This window comes from Neocloeon triangulifer, unplaced genomic scaffold (assembly GCF_031216515.1).
Source record: "Neocloeon triangulifer isolate White Clay Creek 2 clone unplaced genomic scaffold, ASM3121651v1 ptg000003l, whole genome shotgun sequence".
NCBI lineage: Eukaryota > Metazoa > Arthropoda > Insecta > Ephemeroptera > Baetidae > Neocloeon > Neocloeon triangulifer.
In genome coordinates, this window is record NW_026775546.1 from 7373945 (window position 1) to 7390564 (window position 16620).

The following is a 16620-nucleotide window of genomic DNA, read 5'->3' on the forward strand; positions in this document are numbered from 1 at the left end:
CTCTTGCAGCCCCAAATCTAGGCGGCGCAATTTAATTTCCACCTCGCCGTTATGCTAATGAATTAAGCTGCACTCACACACACGCTCAAGTTCAAGGATCTCGTTTGTCAGAGTTATGCAACCCTTCCTGCCTAATTAAGCACCCTGCGTTCGCGGCAGTCTGCTCAAAAGAGCCTTTCTCATTTTAATTATATCTGAATTTCGTATAAATACAATTGTGTTTCTTATTCACCCAGCCTCTACGTCTAAAAATTGTTCTTTTTTTTTCAGAATTGAAGTTAAATTTTAATAAAAGGAACCAAGAAAATCTTAAAAAAAGACCGAACAAATATTTGATCAAATTTAAATTCTATGGAAATTTTTTTTATTTTCATTAAATTACATTAATTTCAGTTTTTTTCTTTCAATTTTTGATGAAAATTTGCCGGAAAAACCCTTTTAATTGAAAATTGCTAATTGAACTATTTTTAATTATTTTATTTTAACGCAATGTACTCTCAACTTTTGGCAAAAAATAATAATTACTTATTAAAAATAATTAATTCTATGAATTTGATATTTTCTTTCGAAGTTCTTTATTTATCGTTTTTCTGCTTTTTTTTAGAATGCTATTCCTATACTATGTACATTAAATTTCTCTGAAGTATAAAACTGTTCTGTTTTAGTTTTCAATTTAATAATTAAAAAATCTTGTCTTTTCCTAACCAATAGTGAATCATTTGAGTGTAATTGTCTGTCTTTCGACTTGTCGGTCTGTCGATTTATCACCCGCGTCTCACAGCTCGAGAACACATTCAAAGGCTCCACTTTTTGCACGTCAGTCTAGTGTAAAAAAGTAAACGGCCTCGGTGCGCGCGCGGCAGCTTCGTCTGCGCGTTCACGGTGGTGCGGCCATTTACTTTGACATTTAAACCGGCCGCACACACAGTTATCTGGCCACTCCGAGTTAGAAACACAACTGCCAAGTTAATCGCCTCTTAAGGGTTATGTTCAGCTTTTGTTTCGGTCGAGAGACCGTCTTGAGCGTGGGCCTGGCCAGATCTGGATCAGATCATTTCATATTTTACTTTTTCTCACCAAGATTGGAAAAGGTGAAAACTTATAAATTTGACTGCGTTTTTAAACTATGACATCCTAGAATCGATTCTTGAGGTCAAAAGTGACCTGTGATATTTAAATATTACAAAAAAATTTCTAAATTATTAACAACCGTTTCTACGTTGTGTATAAAAATAAGGTATAATTTATTCCAATTAACCTCCAGACTGTTTTTATGACGCAGGTAATGAGCACTTCAAACTGATAACGGAAGGTAAAGCACGAAATTTCCTTAAAAAAATTTAAAATGCATTCGTGGTGCGCGAATTTTAGTTAAATTTTGCTGGCTCGTGTAGAAATGAGGGTGCGCTAAGTACTGGAAAAAAGATGCACAATCGCAACGTGGATAATTTGCTGACGTAAGTAAGGTGAAAAATGAGCAGGAATTTACATAATTTTGTTCTCTTATCTGCCTTGACTGACAGAGATTGTGGGAAATTTAGTAGCTTCTTATCTTATTTCTGGCTGCTGCACATGTAGAAATTTATCAAATTTTAATAAATAATATAATTATGTACACTGCGTCCTTGGAGCCTCCACTGACAATGAGGGAAATAATTAGATTCATTTCGTTTTGCTGCACGTGCACAAATTTAGTTGACGTCTGAACCATTGAATTCAAAAGCTCAAACTAAAGTGGATAGTGATAGAGGTAAAATTATAAAAGCATTTCTCTAATAAAAACTACAATTGTTTTCCTATTACGGCTATTAAATTATTGTGCATTATGTCATTTTTTTCAAAGCTGATGAGAAATTTGGCTTTTTATCAGGCAAGGGAGCTTTTGAGCTTGGCTAATTGTATCATTATATCAATAAATATCATTTTCTATAAATTTTTCTACAGAACTCTGGGGTCAATTTTGAAGTCACTTGAAAGGCTTGGAATAAAGTCAAATCAGGCATTGTTTGATTGCTGCCGATTGTTGCGCTCTGGAGGCAAATCTGGTTCTTCACGAAAACTCTTTCTCTCTTCGCATTTTTTATGCAGACTCTGCAGTTCCGAGCAAAATTGAATGGGCCATTTTTCAGCAGTGGATGATCCTTAAATTTATAAAATAAGAAATTCTGCATTAAATTTTAATTCCAACGTGTTGTATTTTTCACTTATTTGAGAGAGCCGTTTTTAAGAAGGTCCCGTCTCTCCTATTGTTGTACGGGGCCTGTTTTATGTTGGCAAACGGCGAATTGTGTTGGTTGCGCGCATTAACTCGCCTCCACTCGCCCTAATGCTATTTTAGGGCTGCTGCTTTTCTGCTTTTTATGGAGCTCTATATATATATTTTTTTTGTCTTGCTCGCTCTCTCGCGCTGCCAGATTTATAACTCTCGCCTTTTGCCAGCAAAAGTTGGCGGATTAGAACTCGGGGGATCGTGCTCGGAAAGCAGAAATAACAATAACCAAACTCCCCGAGGGGAATTATGATATTACAGTCCGGTTTAATTTCTACAACTGCTTGTATCTCTCTCTTTTATTCCTCCTAAAAGAAAATAGAGCGAATAAAAAGTACATTTTTGAAACATTTTTTCAAATCAGGGAGGAAAATAATGAAAAAATAAGTGAGGGATATAAATGAAACTCCGCGCTGGTCAGAAGCAAATTGTCCTGGGAATAAAACGGAGTGCTTTTTCAGCTCCGTCAGCGATAAATTCCAATAAAACTGCAATTAAAAAAAAAAAAAAAATCAAATCACTTATTATTTTTATATTCTGATTGTGCGCGGAAAAAATACTTTATACACACACCGACGGGTGATTTGTGAAGGAGAATGGCAGCAGTTTCGTCCGTGCTTGGTACACAAGCCATCAAATTATGTGCAATTTATACCAAACATCAAAAAGCGGTTGTTTGTTCTATGAGGATTGAGACTCATTTCTTGCATGCCCGCTTTCCTCGTGCAGCACACAATGAAGAAAAGTTGTTCTAACTTTCAATGAAGTAGATGCAAGCTGGCGTCCGTTCATACATCTAAAGCTTTGATTAAAAATCCAGTAAAAATTTCCAATGAATTTAATGTATTTTATTTTTTCTGAAATTTGCTCATATTGAAATTTACAGAAAAAAACTACATTTTACTGCTTTATTAAATATAAAAATAAATAATTAATTGTAGATTGCACTATATTAAAAAAAGTTGTTTAAATAAATTACATCAAGTCATTATTTATTTTCCTCTTCAAATTAGAAAATAAAGAAATGAAAATAATTATTTAATTTGCAGAAGTTTTTATTTTCAACTTTTGAGAAATCAATTCCTACTTGATAATTTTTAAATCCAAGTCTGGGGTCTGGATTTAATTTAAAACTTTATTTTGTGTAGTTGAGCTCCACTTTAAATCGTGCCCTCACTACTTTTGATATTATAAAGTCGCCGCTTAATCGCGCCTAAACGACTCGGTCAATTTTCCCTTCAGGACGATTCAGCCGCGGCGCGTTCACGGTGTAATTTATTATGATTATTGAAACACAATACAAACCCTTGGCCGAAACGACGCCACGAGAGAGAGAGAAAGACAATCATCGCTATTATGTACCGAAATTGCTCTCAAAATGGTCTTGGGCCGAGCAGGAAAAGCGACTCTATCATTACGAGAGACTCATTTTTCGACTTGTGTGTATGGAAAAAAAAGTTGCTTTTGGAGAGAAGGAGTTGAGATTGGTGCGCAATCGAGAGGGTCCATTAAACGGCGCGGCCAATCGAGGCCCCGCTCGGGCGGAGTTTTCATTACGCTTTGGTCTCGGCGTGCAAGATAAATTGCGCTTTATTGTATTGCAGAGAGAGAATATTATATTGGTACGTGAGTAAATGAGCCGAGATGAAAAGCAACGTGGCCAGCTTTTAATATGTTGTGCGGCTTGACAACAGGTTTTCCTACGTATAGCCGCAGAGATCGAGAGCCAATGATTCATTTTGTGTTGTGCTTTATTCTCGAGTGTGTGGTTGATCGTCAATAGAAGTTCAAATTGTAGATTTATAAAATTTGATTTTAAATAGTGTTTTAATTTAATTTTCTTATAACTTGGAATTTTCAGTAATTTTAAATCACTCAATTTGATTTCAGTTTACAAAATTAGTAATTATAAAATTTCAATAAAATCAGCCTAATTATTTATTCTGGATTAAAAATGTATTTATTGAAGAAACGCAACAACCAACAACGTCAAACTAACAAAAACTATGAAATTTCCAGATGCATTGCAAAAACGAATAGTTAAATTATTGTTGAAACTAATTTAACTAATTAACATTCGCTTGGAAGTTCGCAAACATAGTACGTCGATTCAGTGCATGAATGTCTGTACAGTTGTGCGTTGGTAAAACTATTGCGATTATAAGGATTTAAATAATAATAAATACGAACGCAGTCCTCGTTTGCCTGATCATCTTTCTTCCACAATGTGCTGTTTGATTCCAACTGGGTTCCGTCGTGCCACCGGAAGTCCTTTACATCTCCATTTGCAGAGTTTTTTGCGGAAACCCACCAACTATTTATGTCCCCTAAAAGTGGATTAATTATGAAAAATGCCATTTGATAATTTCAAGGTTGCACATTAGATTCAGATAATGTTTATTAATGTATCACCAGGCAGCACTTTTACTTACGGTCAACCTCTCTGCCCTGTCGAACCACCCGCATAAGGTCATATTCATCCCTGATCGTGGCCAACTGCAGTCCCTGCTTAACGCAAGTCTCGTTTGCAGAACTCCAGTTTTTCTATATAAAAATAAATTTATAAATAAAACAGTCTTTTTTTATGTTGCCAATCGCCGCTCACGCTGGCTAGCTGGAAGGAGTACGATTTCCCATTTGCCAAAAGCGTCAAGCCTGCTCCTGCTCCTGCAAAATATGGTCATGAAATTTGAATAATTTATATTGGATTAAGTAAATTCATTTTGGTCCAGAATCATAAATTATTAATAGCAAAACTTACTAGCTTTTACGCATCTTAAAGTTGTTTCGATGTCCTCCAGCTGGAATATTTATTTCAGAATTAGTAAATTTTAATCCTTTGACGCTTTCAACTATTTGAAACTTAGAGCTGTCAAAAAGTATAGACAGATACGAAACAGATCAACTCACGTGCTTATGGTTTTCAGCCAGTGATTCTAAAGTCTGCAAAATAATAATTTTGAATCAAAGTTTAATTATACGTGGATCATAATTGCAAGATTTTCAATTAAGATTATATAAGTAACTTATATGTCTTATTGTCACTCTTGTGAGTAAAATTAATTAAAATTCCCATATTTGTTAAGAACAAGATTACATCATCAGTAACGTATCTCCATATCAAAATGAGGTTGAAAAATGTATTAAAAGGTCTTAAAGCAGATTAAAAAATATTGGACCTGATTGTGGCGTTGGTTGGCAACTTCAACCTGGTCATGGACGAGTTTCGTCAGTTGTTTCAGCTTTTGATTCATTTCGTTGAAAATTTTCAATTGCTCTGATTCTTGGGCCTGCAACCAAATTGGATTTTTATTGGAATTCATGAAAAAATACAATTTTCAATCATAGCAAGTAAATTTTTTAATAACTTTTTATCATCTCTGAAGACAAAAGCATCTCATAAATATATTTTTAGTAATATAAACTCTTAAAATTTACCTTGGTAGCAGATTCGCTGGCCAAGGCGGCGGCGACAAGCAAAACAAGCAGAAACACAAAACGAGCCATGGTCCGTCTGTCTACTTGTGTGTCGCTATCATTTTCGCCAAAGCCTTTTATCCCGGGGCCTTTATCACTGCCCTTTGCCTCCGCGAAAAAAAACTAATTAACAAACAACCTTCATTCTCTGCTATCAATTATACGCAGTAAAATATATTATATATAAAAAATAATAAAGATTGATGAAATTAAATTTGCTTCATAATTTAATTTTATAATTCCATATTTTCAAAGTGTTTGAGGTAGAAAAATTTTGAATTTACATTTGCTAAAAATGTAGGAAATATTTATAAAAACATTTTTTTTTCTCTTTTTTCTGAACGAGTTTTTTATTTGTTATCAATAACAGATCAGTCACAACAAATATCTGCTGACCACAGAGATGACCCCTAGCTGCCTGTCCAGTTTATCAAAACGTGCACATTTTTGCATAGAAAATATAATTTTGTCAAGGAACAAGTCAAAAATTCCATTTTTTATTATGGGAAACCGCAGAACAAAACAAATTTAAAAAAATTACTTTAGATTTTTGTTGAAACTAACTTAGGGCAATTAACATTCGCTTGGAAGCTCGCAAATGTAGTACGATGTTTCGGTGCATGGATGTCTGAACAGTTTTCCGCTGGTATAACTCTTGGCGTCATAAGAACTAAAATAATAATGAATACGAACGCAGTCCTCGTTCTCGTGATCGCCGTTGCCCCACAACGTGCTGTTTGATTCCAACTGGGTTCCGTCTTGCCAGCGGAAGTCCTGTTCACTTCCAGTTGCAGCGTTTTTCGCCGAAACCCACCAATTTTCAGTGTACCCTAAAAGCAGATTAAGTGGTGAAAAATGCCATTTTTTAATTTAAAAATCTACTTACGGTCGACCTTGTTAGCCTCTTCCAACACCAATAAAAGTTCTTCACGATCCCTGATTGTGGCCAAATGCAGTCCCTGCTTAACGCAAGTCTCATTTGCAGAACTCCAGCTTTTCTACAACATACACAAAAATTAAACCAGTCCTCGAATTTCGATGTCAACTCACTCCGGCTTGGTGGAAGGAGTACGACTTCCCATTTGACAACAGCGTCAAGCCTCCCACTCCTGAAAATTGGTGATGAAATTTGATAAGTATTAGAAAAAAAATCATTTTGGTCTAGAAGCATAAATTTTAGCTACACTTACTAGCTCCTACGCATCTTAAAGCTTTTTGGATGTCCTCCAACTGGAATTCACAAATAATCAGAATAAGTACTACTTAAATTACTAAAATTATGGAACTGTTCTATTCAAATCAGATCGACTTCTTCAAATAAATAATGAGTAAATCTTTTTTAAGCCAATTTTAATTTACTGGATTCATAATTACAAGATTTTTATCATTTCTATTTCGACCAAATTACGACTATGGAACAGTATGAAAGAGACTGATAGTTCTCATTTTTTGCTGGTGAGTATTAAATTCACCAAAATTTACCATTCGTAGAGGTAAAAGATTACATCATCTGTGGTGTAGCTATAAATAAATTTAATAGAAACAAAATATTAATCGTTCTTCTTCTAATTATTGAAATATTTATTTTAAATATCTTTTTATGCAGACCTGCTTTTGACGTTGGTTGGAAACTTCAACCTGATCGTGGACCAGTTTCGTCAGTTGGTTCAGCTTTTGGTTCATCTCATTGAAAATTTTCAATTGCTCTGATTCTTGGGCCTGCAACCAAAATTGGATTTAAATTTTAATTATTATCAAATAGTCTGGTAACTCTACACACTTTACTTTCAAAAATGTTTATAAATTCTCTATATTACAATATCTATATTGATAATAGAATTTGAAAAAATATACTTTTATAATATTTAGACGAAAAATTGATTTAAACAAATAAAGGAATAGAAACCTCGGTTGTAGAAATGCTGGCCAATGCGATGAGCCCAGCGAGCAGCAACACAAAACGAGCCATGGTCGCGTCTGTCAGCACTTGAGTGTCGCTCTAGATTCGCCAAAGCCTTTTATCCCCGGGCCTTTTTATCACTGCCCTTTGCCACCGCGAAAAAGCTGAAAACAAGATCAATCTCTAGTCTCATCTGCTCTTCATTATGCAAAAAATATAAATGAAATCTGGAAATTGATAAAATATAAAATTAATAGAATTGATCTCTTATCATATCATTCAACGGCTCAAAATTTTAAATTTCTCAGAAAAGAAGGAATTTCCATTTTCCAAAAGTGGAAAATCTATAAAAAAAAAATATATTTTACTCTTTTTCTGCGTACGTGTTCTGCATTTGTTTCTCAATGACGGTTCAGTCAAGAGTCAAAACAAATGTCTGATGACCACAGAGATGAACCCTGCCTGTCAAAATTCAAAGAGCAATTGGGGTCCACCAAAAGATAACGTCGCGTGATAATAAATGTGTGATTTTTTTTATTTTTGCTTTAAAATTAGTTATTTATAGATGCCTTTTTCTTTTGATATTATTTTCTATTTTAAATTGACTATTTCTTAACCTAAATAACACATGAAAGAGCACGCCTTGAATATTTTATTGATTTACTTTTCAAATACCAATAAAAAACCTTCTCGTTAAGTTGAAATGAGGCAGCTCCAGATTGTTCGATTAAAGCAAGGAAGTTTTTTCATTAGTGGCGCTATGGCCTAAATCGTTATTTTAAATTTGGATTTAATTTTCATCCCAAATGGAGTGGCAAAAATAATTTTTATTTTTATTTGTTCTCAATTTTGTGATGGTGATACCTTCCAGGAAGGATTATAATTTTAATTAGTAAATTTATTCTTGATTATTAAAAAATAAAATCGATTGCTTTGAAAAATATTAAAAAAGCAGTGAAATTTTTCACTTGTCCATCATGTTTTTTTAACTCTAGTCTACATAGTCTTTTGTTGCCCAGAATGATTGCAGCTCTCGTGGTCCAGCGGAGCATGAATCAATAATCACGAAATCGCTCTCCGACCGGTCGTAAAACAAAATAAATGCCATTTGAAAAGTGACGTCACGCGACCATTATTGTTATTTGTGTGGAACGGCAATCCGTGGGCTGGTGCGAGAGGGATAAATTTAAAATGGAGAGCTTTCCAATTACCCTGTGTGTATATTTATTTGCCCTGTGTGCAGCGCAAATTGCCCTCCGCGTGTGTGTGGCTGCGGAGAAAAGAATGACTGTTTACCCAATCGCACGCCATCGCTGCAATCAAATAAATTTATTTAAAACAACGTGCCCCGCGCGCTGAAACAGCAATTTATAAAATGATTGCTACGTTTGGATCGTGAGGCGGACTAATGATGTCACGAACCGCAGTGGAATATAAATCGAGCCAGAATAGAAATAGCCGCGTTTTCCATACAATAGTTGTTTGCAAAATGTAAAAAAAAATAAGGAAATAGAAATTGAAAAAAATGATATTTTATATTTTAATATTCGTGTAAAGTGCTTTAACTTGCCATTCTGATATTGTTTTAAATATAAAATTTGATTTTATTGAAAATATTTAAAAATTGCGGAAATTCGCTTCAAAAATTAAATAATTAACTAAAAAAAATTAAAGACTAAATCTAATTGTAAGCATAAGTAACTAGGATTTTCTTCATAGTGAAATAAAATTCATGTTTTGCGTTTTTTTATTCCAATTAACGTTTTATAACAATTGTGGTTTTTTAATTTTTACATGGAACCATCCGTATCTACTTTATACTTATATTGAATTGACTCAATTTTAAAATTCGTACACAATTTTTTTAAATTTATATCTTGTTCATTTAAAACGTTTTTTAAGATTGAACTTTTAATGAAAAGCCCAGGAATGAGGTTAATTTTTGTTATCTCATTTCTTCCGACTGGCTAATTACACACACGCCTATTTAATGTGCGATTCAAGCCAGTATAATTATTTGCCTTGCGTCGCTTGTGGAGTTAAGATTGCTTTGAAATCAGCATTATGCAGCCCGCGCTGCTCCGCAACCGCGCCGGTTGCATAAGCTCGCTTAATTTCAGCCTCTCGTCCGTATTTTATTCTTAATTTTCCGCCTCCCTCGACTACACCGACCGGCTCGCGCAATTAATTACTAATTCATTGGCTGAATAATAGATGGCCGAGATAATTAACTTTTAGTCGGCGAATCTCTTTTAAAAAGATTGCCTTCCAGAGGGTGTATTTATTCAAGGATAAAAGCGGGCGAGTGTGCGCGCCGGGCAAAGAAAAGCCTCCTCCCTTTGCTTTTATTCTTCTCCGGACCAATCGTGAGTTGCATAATTCAAGTGAACAAGCAGAGGAAAGAGTATATTGCCCTGCCGCTTTTTACCCCGCATGAATTTTTAATAAGCAGCCATCGTAGCGCCGTCGGACCTACCAACAACAACGGCCTTTTGTTTCGCCTGAAAGCTCTGCTCGCCTTTTTAAGCAGATGGTTTTTTTTACAAATTCTACTCTCATTTTGAATTGAAAATTACGGTGATAAAAACCTATGTGATCTTCCTCATTTTGCATAATTTATTCCAAAAATCAACATGAAAAAATGTATTGGAAAAATTTTATTTAAAAACTTCTCTTTTATGAGCTAAGCAAATGTCAAAAATTTTTCCAAGGTACTCTTAAGGTTGCGAAAGCAATTTTAAGGTTAATGTAGATTCATGTATGATAAAAATGAATGCATAATTGTATTCAATTAAAATGCAAGAGATGAAGCAAATTTTATTTTTTAAATTTATTATGAAAAGAATGTTGAAAAGAGAGTTGCCTTCCACACAAAAATATATTTTTATAATTCTGGCATAAAATTTTTAAGAGTTTCATTAGCAGAAATATGATTTTCCCCCTTATACTTTAAAGTGCCACCGCTCTAACAAATTTCCCATAACGTTACACTAGAGCTTTCACAGCTCTTATATTTTTTGGTTGTATATTTAGTGCATATTTAAATGCAATAACTTGGAAAAAAATGATTTTTTTAAGAAAGAAATACCATTCGGAAATAAATTTCGATTTTTAGAATTTAGATAAAAAAAAAAAGAAAAATACTTTAAATAATTTGAATTGGGAAAATAAATGATTCACTAAAGACTTCTTCGTTCAAAAATGTCAATCTGGGATTTTTAATTAAAACTTGAGCACTTGAGTATGGAAAATTGTCTTTTTTTACCAGCAATTAAGTAAAATATAAAAGAAGCAGGTCATAAAAAGTTTTCATTACAAAAAATAATACTTAAAATTGTGTGTTAACGGAAGTCTTACTTTTGTGTATAATGAACAATGGAAAGGTGTGGCCGCAGCGCCAGCCAAAAATGCGTAGTGCAAAATCACTAGTATTGCCGGAGCACGCCTTTTGTCTTACAAGTTGGCATAAATCAAGGTGGCTTAATTAGTGAGTAGGTTTTTGTCCTGCCTTTACATTTTTTTTTTTTAAATTTACTCAGCATTCGGTCCAAATAAAGAAGTTATTTATTACGCATTGGTTCATATATTCGATATATTCAATTTGCTCAGTAGTGTATTAAGAAAGTCTTTGCATTCCGGTCTGTATTGGAAACTAATTATTATAAATCAATCGCTAAAGCTATGCAGCACGCCCAACAAGAAAGGATTGTATTAAGCTTATTTCTATTTCACTTTTTACTAATTTTGTATAATTTGTTTTTATGAATAATTCATTATCAGTGATTTGGAACAAAGGGATTATTTTGCCTCTATACCTGAGGTCTACATTTGTACGACATCTGCACGGCTTCGGATGTATTAAAGCTATTAAGGGAACTCGGCGCAAAGCTCGAAGCTCCACCGCTCGGCAAGTCTCGAACGAAAGCAATCAAGTGCTTGGAAAATCGTACGTAGATGGCAGCTGGGGGAGCCTTCAGAAATATAATCGGAATACCTTGCCACTTGAAATAAACAGGATCAATTTACATCTCAGATAATTAAAACCGATGAAAAACTTCTTATAAATTATTTAAAAATATAATACATATGAAATGTTATTTTTTTTTTATAAACTCAAAACACTGCAATTTAAATGGAAGCGTGCGCATTATTTTCGTAGTCAAATCTTTCAAATTATTTTAGCTATTATTAAAGAATATCATTTCACGGTAAATTTATAATTCCGTGATAATTTATCATCTACCAAAAAAAATTTCTATTCATTTTAATATTAATTTCACCTCTTTAGAACTATGTAATTAATTGGCTAACACATTATTTTTTAGTGTTATAGATTCCAGTCCACATAATTTGAATAATTTTTTGCAAACAATAGTAACATTATATTTTCCAAGAACAATTAATTCCGCGTTTTTTTTTACTGGCAGCCGGAGGACTCGTGTTTGCTGTTTAATTATCTCTATATATCATTCACGTACTTTTCCTGCGACGTCAATTTCCAGCGCACAGCAGCTGAACAAAAATGTTTTATGGGAAACTCCATTGGCAAAAGCGTTTTACGAGAATGCTTTACCGCGCTGATTTATTTTCCGTGTTCCGCAGCGAGATGAGATAATAAAAATTAACAATGGCCGCCGCTTGTATCGTGCCCAGGTGAAGCAAGTATAGTTTGATTGGTCGTCAGGCAATTTGGGAAAAAGCATAATGAGCTGCGCAACCTTTTACGCCGGCGGTTTCGCGATCGTTATCACCAACTAATTAAAATTTAAATTGAAAAACTAAATGTCAAATGCTGTTGGTCTGGCTCGGTGAATGCGGATTTTTGTTTTTAGTTTTTAATTTTGCTGCGAGATTTTACTTTGGCTGCGGAGTTACTGATGGGAATCGTTGCAATAAATTTCATTACGTGTTGACAACGTTCGTCAAAACAGACCCCGTTTATGAAAAATGGCCCTTTTGTCGTCGAGCTCCGCTTGCGTTTGATTGTCTGATAAAATGTGAATTTTATGAACTAGCGAGTCTGCGATGAGAGATTTGAGAAATGCTGTAGTTAATTTGTTGATGCAATATAATTTTAATTGCGTAACAACGAGCTGGGAAATTTTTGAATTAAAAAAATTACAAAAACAAAAAATTTAAACGGTGAGAATTTGAGTAAAAAAATTATACAAATATATTTCTATAAAAAATTATATTGTTTTTATGAATTATATAGTTATAATATTTAATTAAAAACCATAATATTTTATTCTCATCCAAGAAAGTTATGATTACAATATCAACGGGGGCCTTAAGCAAAAAAAATCAAGTTTCTGCTGTTGCAACAAGCCCCCGTTGTTAAATATTCCTTTGAAACTAAATATCTGGTAAAATTGTGCGGTTAAATCTAATCTTCATAGCTCTAACTAAACTGAAAAAAATATTACGCATTCAATTAAAAATTTTAATTACCATAATAATTATTTGCTAAAAAAAAAATTGAAGAAATAATACAACAGAATTTTTCTGAATGTTATTGTTATGCTCCGCCATTCAATAATACCTATGAATAAAAAAAGAGGCGCGATCATTAACAATCAATAATTCTGAGAATGTGAAACAGTTTTTGGATTGGTCGATCGTGTTAATTGTTGTCTCAATTATGTCTTGGAATGTGATTTGATGCGGGGAAATGCTTGCTCAGCACGGATATAAAATATTATTTTGTTGTGAGCGTCACAATCGTATTTTGATGAGGGCCACGGGATCAATAAGTTAATTAATAAGAAAGGCGGCGCACCAACAATGGAGAATTTAGTTTGGGTCACTTCATAAATCTCTCGAGGAGGGATTCACAACGAGCATTCAAATTCGGTCCTCATTAATTCTTTCAACTTAATCATCACAACATAATTAGCTACTCAAGAGGGCGTGGAAATAATATCACTATAAATATAATGTTAAATTTAAATTAGATCTAGCGGTTTTTGATCCTGTTTTATGCTTATTCGGCTTATTCAAATTTCGTCTGTTATTCTGAAAAATTATTTTTACTGCTTGAATTCCAATTTTTTAATTATTTTTCAATATTAAAATTTAATTTTTTCCACAGCTCTTAAGATAAATTTACTCTAATTTTAATTACAAATCTTGATTTCCTTCATCACATTTTTTACTTTTGCTGGGTTTTTATTCACTGCAAATCAATCCAAAGCTTTCCATCTCAATTCACCGAGTTCAAAAAAGCTGTGATCCGCGAAATTGACGATTTGCGCAGAGCTTGTACAGTTTTTGCCATTTTGTGTCACGCCCAGCGGCTCTCTGCGAAATTCCAGCTGCGGTGTGTGACGGCCGTAAATTAGTCTGCGCTACACTCGCTCGGTTTGATGACATGCGAGAGAGAATTTTATCTGCACGTCAAATAAAACGAAATGGAAAAACGACCCACGCTTGCACGACACAGTTTGTTTTTAGACCCGCCGGAGAGCAGTTTTATAATTCAAGAGAATGGAGGAGAAAAAATAAATAGAGAGGCAGATTTAACCACATCAGAGCCGGCGTGTCTGCCCCGCAACTGTCACTCTCATTTATTACTTTTTTTCTGCCGTTTGGCGGAATTAAACACGCCGCCTTAATTAATTCCCAATTAGTTCGCCTCGCCGGTGGCTTTTTCAACTCTATTTTGTTTCCGAGAGTGTTTTTCTTTGGTCTAATTAATTAATGGCGATCTCTCATTTAGCGCCGAGCAGATAAACGTAAATCTATTTTCACTTCAGGCCGTTTGTTAATTTGAAACGCGCCGGGGTTAAATGAATGTGGGGAGGGAAAATCTGTCGCTTTTTTTAAAAGACAATTCATGATTTGTTCACCACTGAAAAAAAATTTCTTTATAAAATTAATGCTAGAAATTTAACTTAAAACTAATTATCAATAAAATGAGATAATTTGTTTTATATGGATTTTATCATGTTAAAAAGAGCTGAAAAATTAATGTGTAATTTTAAAAGCACATTTTTTTTATTTGAAATAACTGTCTGTTTTGGGGTTTGCTAAGAAGAAATCTATTATGGAATTTGACTTTCCAATTGGTAATAACTGAATTCTATAAACTGATAATCGTGGATGAAAATTAAATGAAGATTTTACACTAATTACCTGAAAACCTAATTGGATAGGTGAAGTCTTTAGAAATTGATTTATGACAAAAAAAAGTAACATTTTGTCACAAAAAAGCATTTTAAAAAATTAAAAAAACTAGACAATCTTACTTGCCGAAGAAAATTTGCACTCGTGATCTTTTCAGTGGTACCAACTACCAGTCAATTTTAGAATACATTCAGTAAAAAGGCTTTTTTATACCCTTTGAGCTTAAAACTTTTGAAGCTAATTTGATTGATTCATATTTTTTTTTATATGTATGTAAATTAAAAATGTTCGACGAGGATGAGATTCGAACTCACGCGTGCAGAGCACATTGGATTAGCAGTCCAACGCCTTAACCACTCGGCCACCTCGTCATTAATGTAGTTGAGAAATGCACTTGGACACAATTTTGTCCTTTTTGCAGTGATAAGGGGCCGATGTTTGCTTACAGATGTTTGTTTGAGAATCCGAAGGCGCCTCAGAAGAATGCTGAGCTTGCATTCAAAGCTGATATATAGTTAAAAATGCACAGAATGCAATAAATCGAGATGCCTTCTCTCTGAAAATATATGGCCATCAGCTTATCAGTCAGGAAACTAAATCGGTTGACACAAATTCTTAATTTTTGTACGCTTTTATAATGCAAGTATGTTAAATAATAAAAAAAATTAGTTTAAGTTCACATAAATTTAGTAGATAACTTTGTCACTATTCAGTAACAATTTTATACTTAGAACTATAAAAATAAACAGGCGGTGAACCTTCTTGTCAATCATTTTTATTATTTTCATTTTCACAATTTTGTATTTGAAAAACACTCTAATTATTATTTTTTTTTTTTCGAAATGTGTCTGTTTCCAATTTTTTTTTTTTTAATTTTCAATTGGAGGGATGAAAAAATGTAGCCTAATTTAAAAATAATTTTTCTAAATGGAGACCTGCAAGAGTAACGAAAGTAACAATTTCCCACAGAAAGCCAAACTCATTAAGAGACTTGGAGACAAGCTGATGATAATCGAACCGGAAGCTCCGTCTGTCTACGCCACCATTTTTCCTGTGGATGTCTAGTAATTAGGCGGCGCTAATTAGCAAAGGTCGGCGCATCATGCGTGCGCGTATCCTTAGCTTTAGAAAGAATCAACGTTTGGAGAAAAAAATTGCCGTGGCGCCTCTTTTTCGGCGGGACTTTTGAGGACATGCATCCTTGCGCCTTAATGAGTTGCTCATTAACAATGGGATCAAAAGGGAGCCGCCTCTCTTCAAAGAGACCAACGTGACGGGCACAAATTATTCAATTCGCGGCGGCCCCGCTTCTCTGCGTCGTAATAATTTCCACGCAATTTTATGTCATATACTCCGGAGGGCAAAATATACACCTAGACAGAATATACTTCCAAAGCTGCTCTGAAGTAAAATCAGGATTTTTTAATATATTTTTTAACAGGAATTTTTCGCTAACAAAAAAAATTCAATCTCCAAATATTGTTCTTCTGTTAAAAATAAAAAATAAAAAATATTAGTAAAAGTTTTTGATTGAACGTGGGAGTATGTAGCAAATTGAATATTAAAATAAAGTTAAATTTTTTTTGCATTTTTCTTCATTTTAGAGATGTTTGGGGCTTGCAATCATTAATTAATAATTGAAAATTTAAGTTTTCTTTCAATCTGAAGAGTTCCTCAAAATTTTAATTGTCAAATTGGGGATATAAGAATTTGTTTGAAGAAGTTGACACTCGAGGAGATGATCTCATTCTTGTATTAGTCAGCGAGCAGCGCGTTTTGCTCATGAAATAGGTTGGTACCTGAATTTGTTAGTTTTTAAGAATTTAATTTTTTATTTAAAATGTGGTGT

At 33.8% G+C, this 16620-nt stretch overlaps 3 protein-coding genes and 1 non-coding gene across 4 annotated transcripts in view; 1 reads left to right on the top strand and 3 right to left on the bottom strand.

Moving 5' to 3' along the window:
• LOC132205848 (homeobox protein Nkx-3.2-like) overlaps window positions 1-16620 on the top strand; it is a 182434-nt gene that overhangs the window by 47590 nt on the left and 118224 nt on the right. The window lies entirely within an intron of this gene.
• LOC132192725 (uncharacterized) lies at window positions 4213-5806 on the bottom strand. The gene is made up of 7 exons (XM_059612814.1): window positions 5708-5806; window positions 5449-5559; window positions 5180-5212; window positions 5031-5070; window positions 4875-4936; window positions 4702-4813; window positions 4213-4596 (listed from the first exon to the last, which is right to left on the bottom strand). The coding sequence occupies exons 1-7, from the start codon at window positions 5774-5776 to the stop codon at window positions 4340-4342; spliced, it is 684 nt and encodes a 227-aa protein (XP_059468797.1). The 5' UTR covers window positions 5777-5806; the 3' UTR covers window positions 4213-4339.
• Window positions 6083-7807, bottom strand: LOC132205849 (C-type lectin domain family 4 member F-like). The gene is made up of 6 exons (XM_059635176.1): window positions 7653-7807; window positions 7355-7465; window positions 6937-6976; window positions 6797-6855; window positions 6633-6744; window positions 6083-6576 (listed from the first exon to the last, which is right to left on the bottom strand). Exons 1-6 carry the CDS (start codon window positions 7713-7715, stop codon window positions 6320-6322), a joined length of 642 nt encoding a protein of 213 aa, XP_059491159.1. The 5' UTR covers window positions 7716-7807; the 3' UTR covers window positions 6083-6319.
• Trnas-gcu (transfer RNA serine (anticodon GCU)) lies at window positions 15061-15142 on the bottom strand. Its single transcript has one exon. It is a non-coding gene; the product is annotated as a tRNA-Ser (tRNA).

What these genes read in the sequence shown, in the direction of transcription:
- LOC132205849 (XM_059635176.1), bottom strand. Translation starts at nt 7,715, where the DNA reads ATGGCTCGTTTTGTGTTGCTGCTCGCTGGGCTCATCGCATTGGCCAGC. An exon ending in CCAGCATTTCTACAACCGAG is followed by an intron (nt 7,466 to 7,652) that starts GTTTCTATTCCT and finishes TTTTGGTTGCAG; the next exon opens with GCCCAAGAATCAGAGCAATT. An exon ending in TTTAAGATGCGTAGGAGCTA is followed by an intron (nt 6,856 to 6,936) that starts GTAAGTGTAGCT and finishes ACCAATTTTCAG; the next exon opens with GAGTGGGAGGCTTGACGCTG.
- LOC132192725 (XM_059612814.1), bottom strand. Translation starts at nt 5,776, where the DNA reads ATGGCTCGTTTTGTGTTTCTGCTTGTTTTGCTTGTCGCCGCCGCCTTG. An exon ending in CCAACCAACGCCACAATCAG is followed by an intron (nt 5,213 to 5,448) that starts GTCCAATATTTT and finishes ATTATTTTGCAG; the next exon opens with ACTTTAGAATCACTGGCTGA. An exon ending in ACAGGGCAGAGAGGTTGACC is followed by an intron (nt 4,597 to 4,701) that starts GTAAGTAAAAGT and finishes ATCCACTTTTAG; the next exon opens with GGGACATAAATAGTTGGTGG.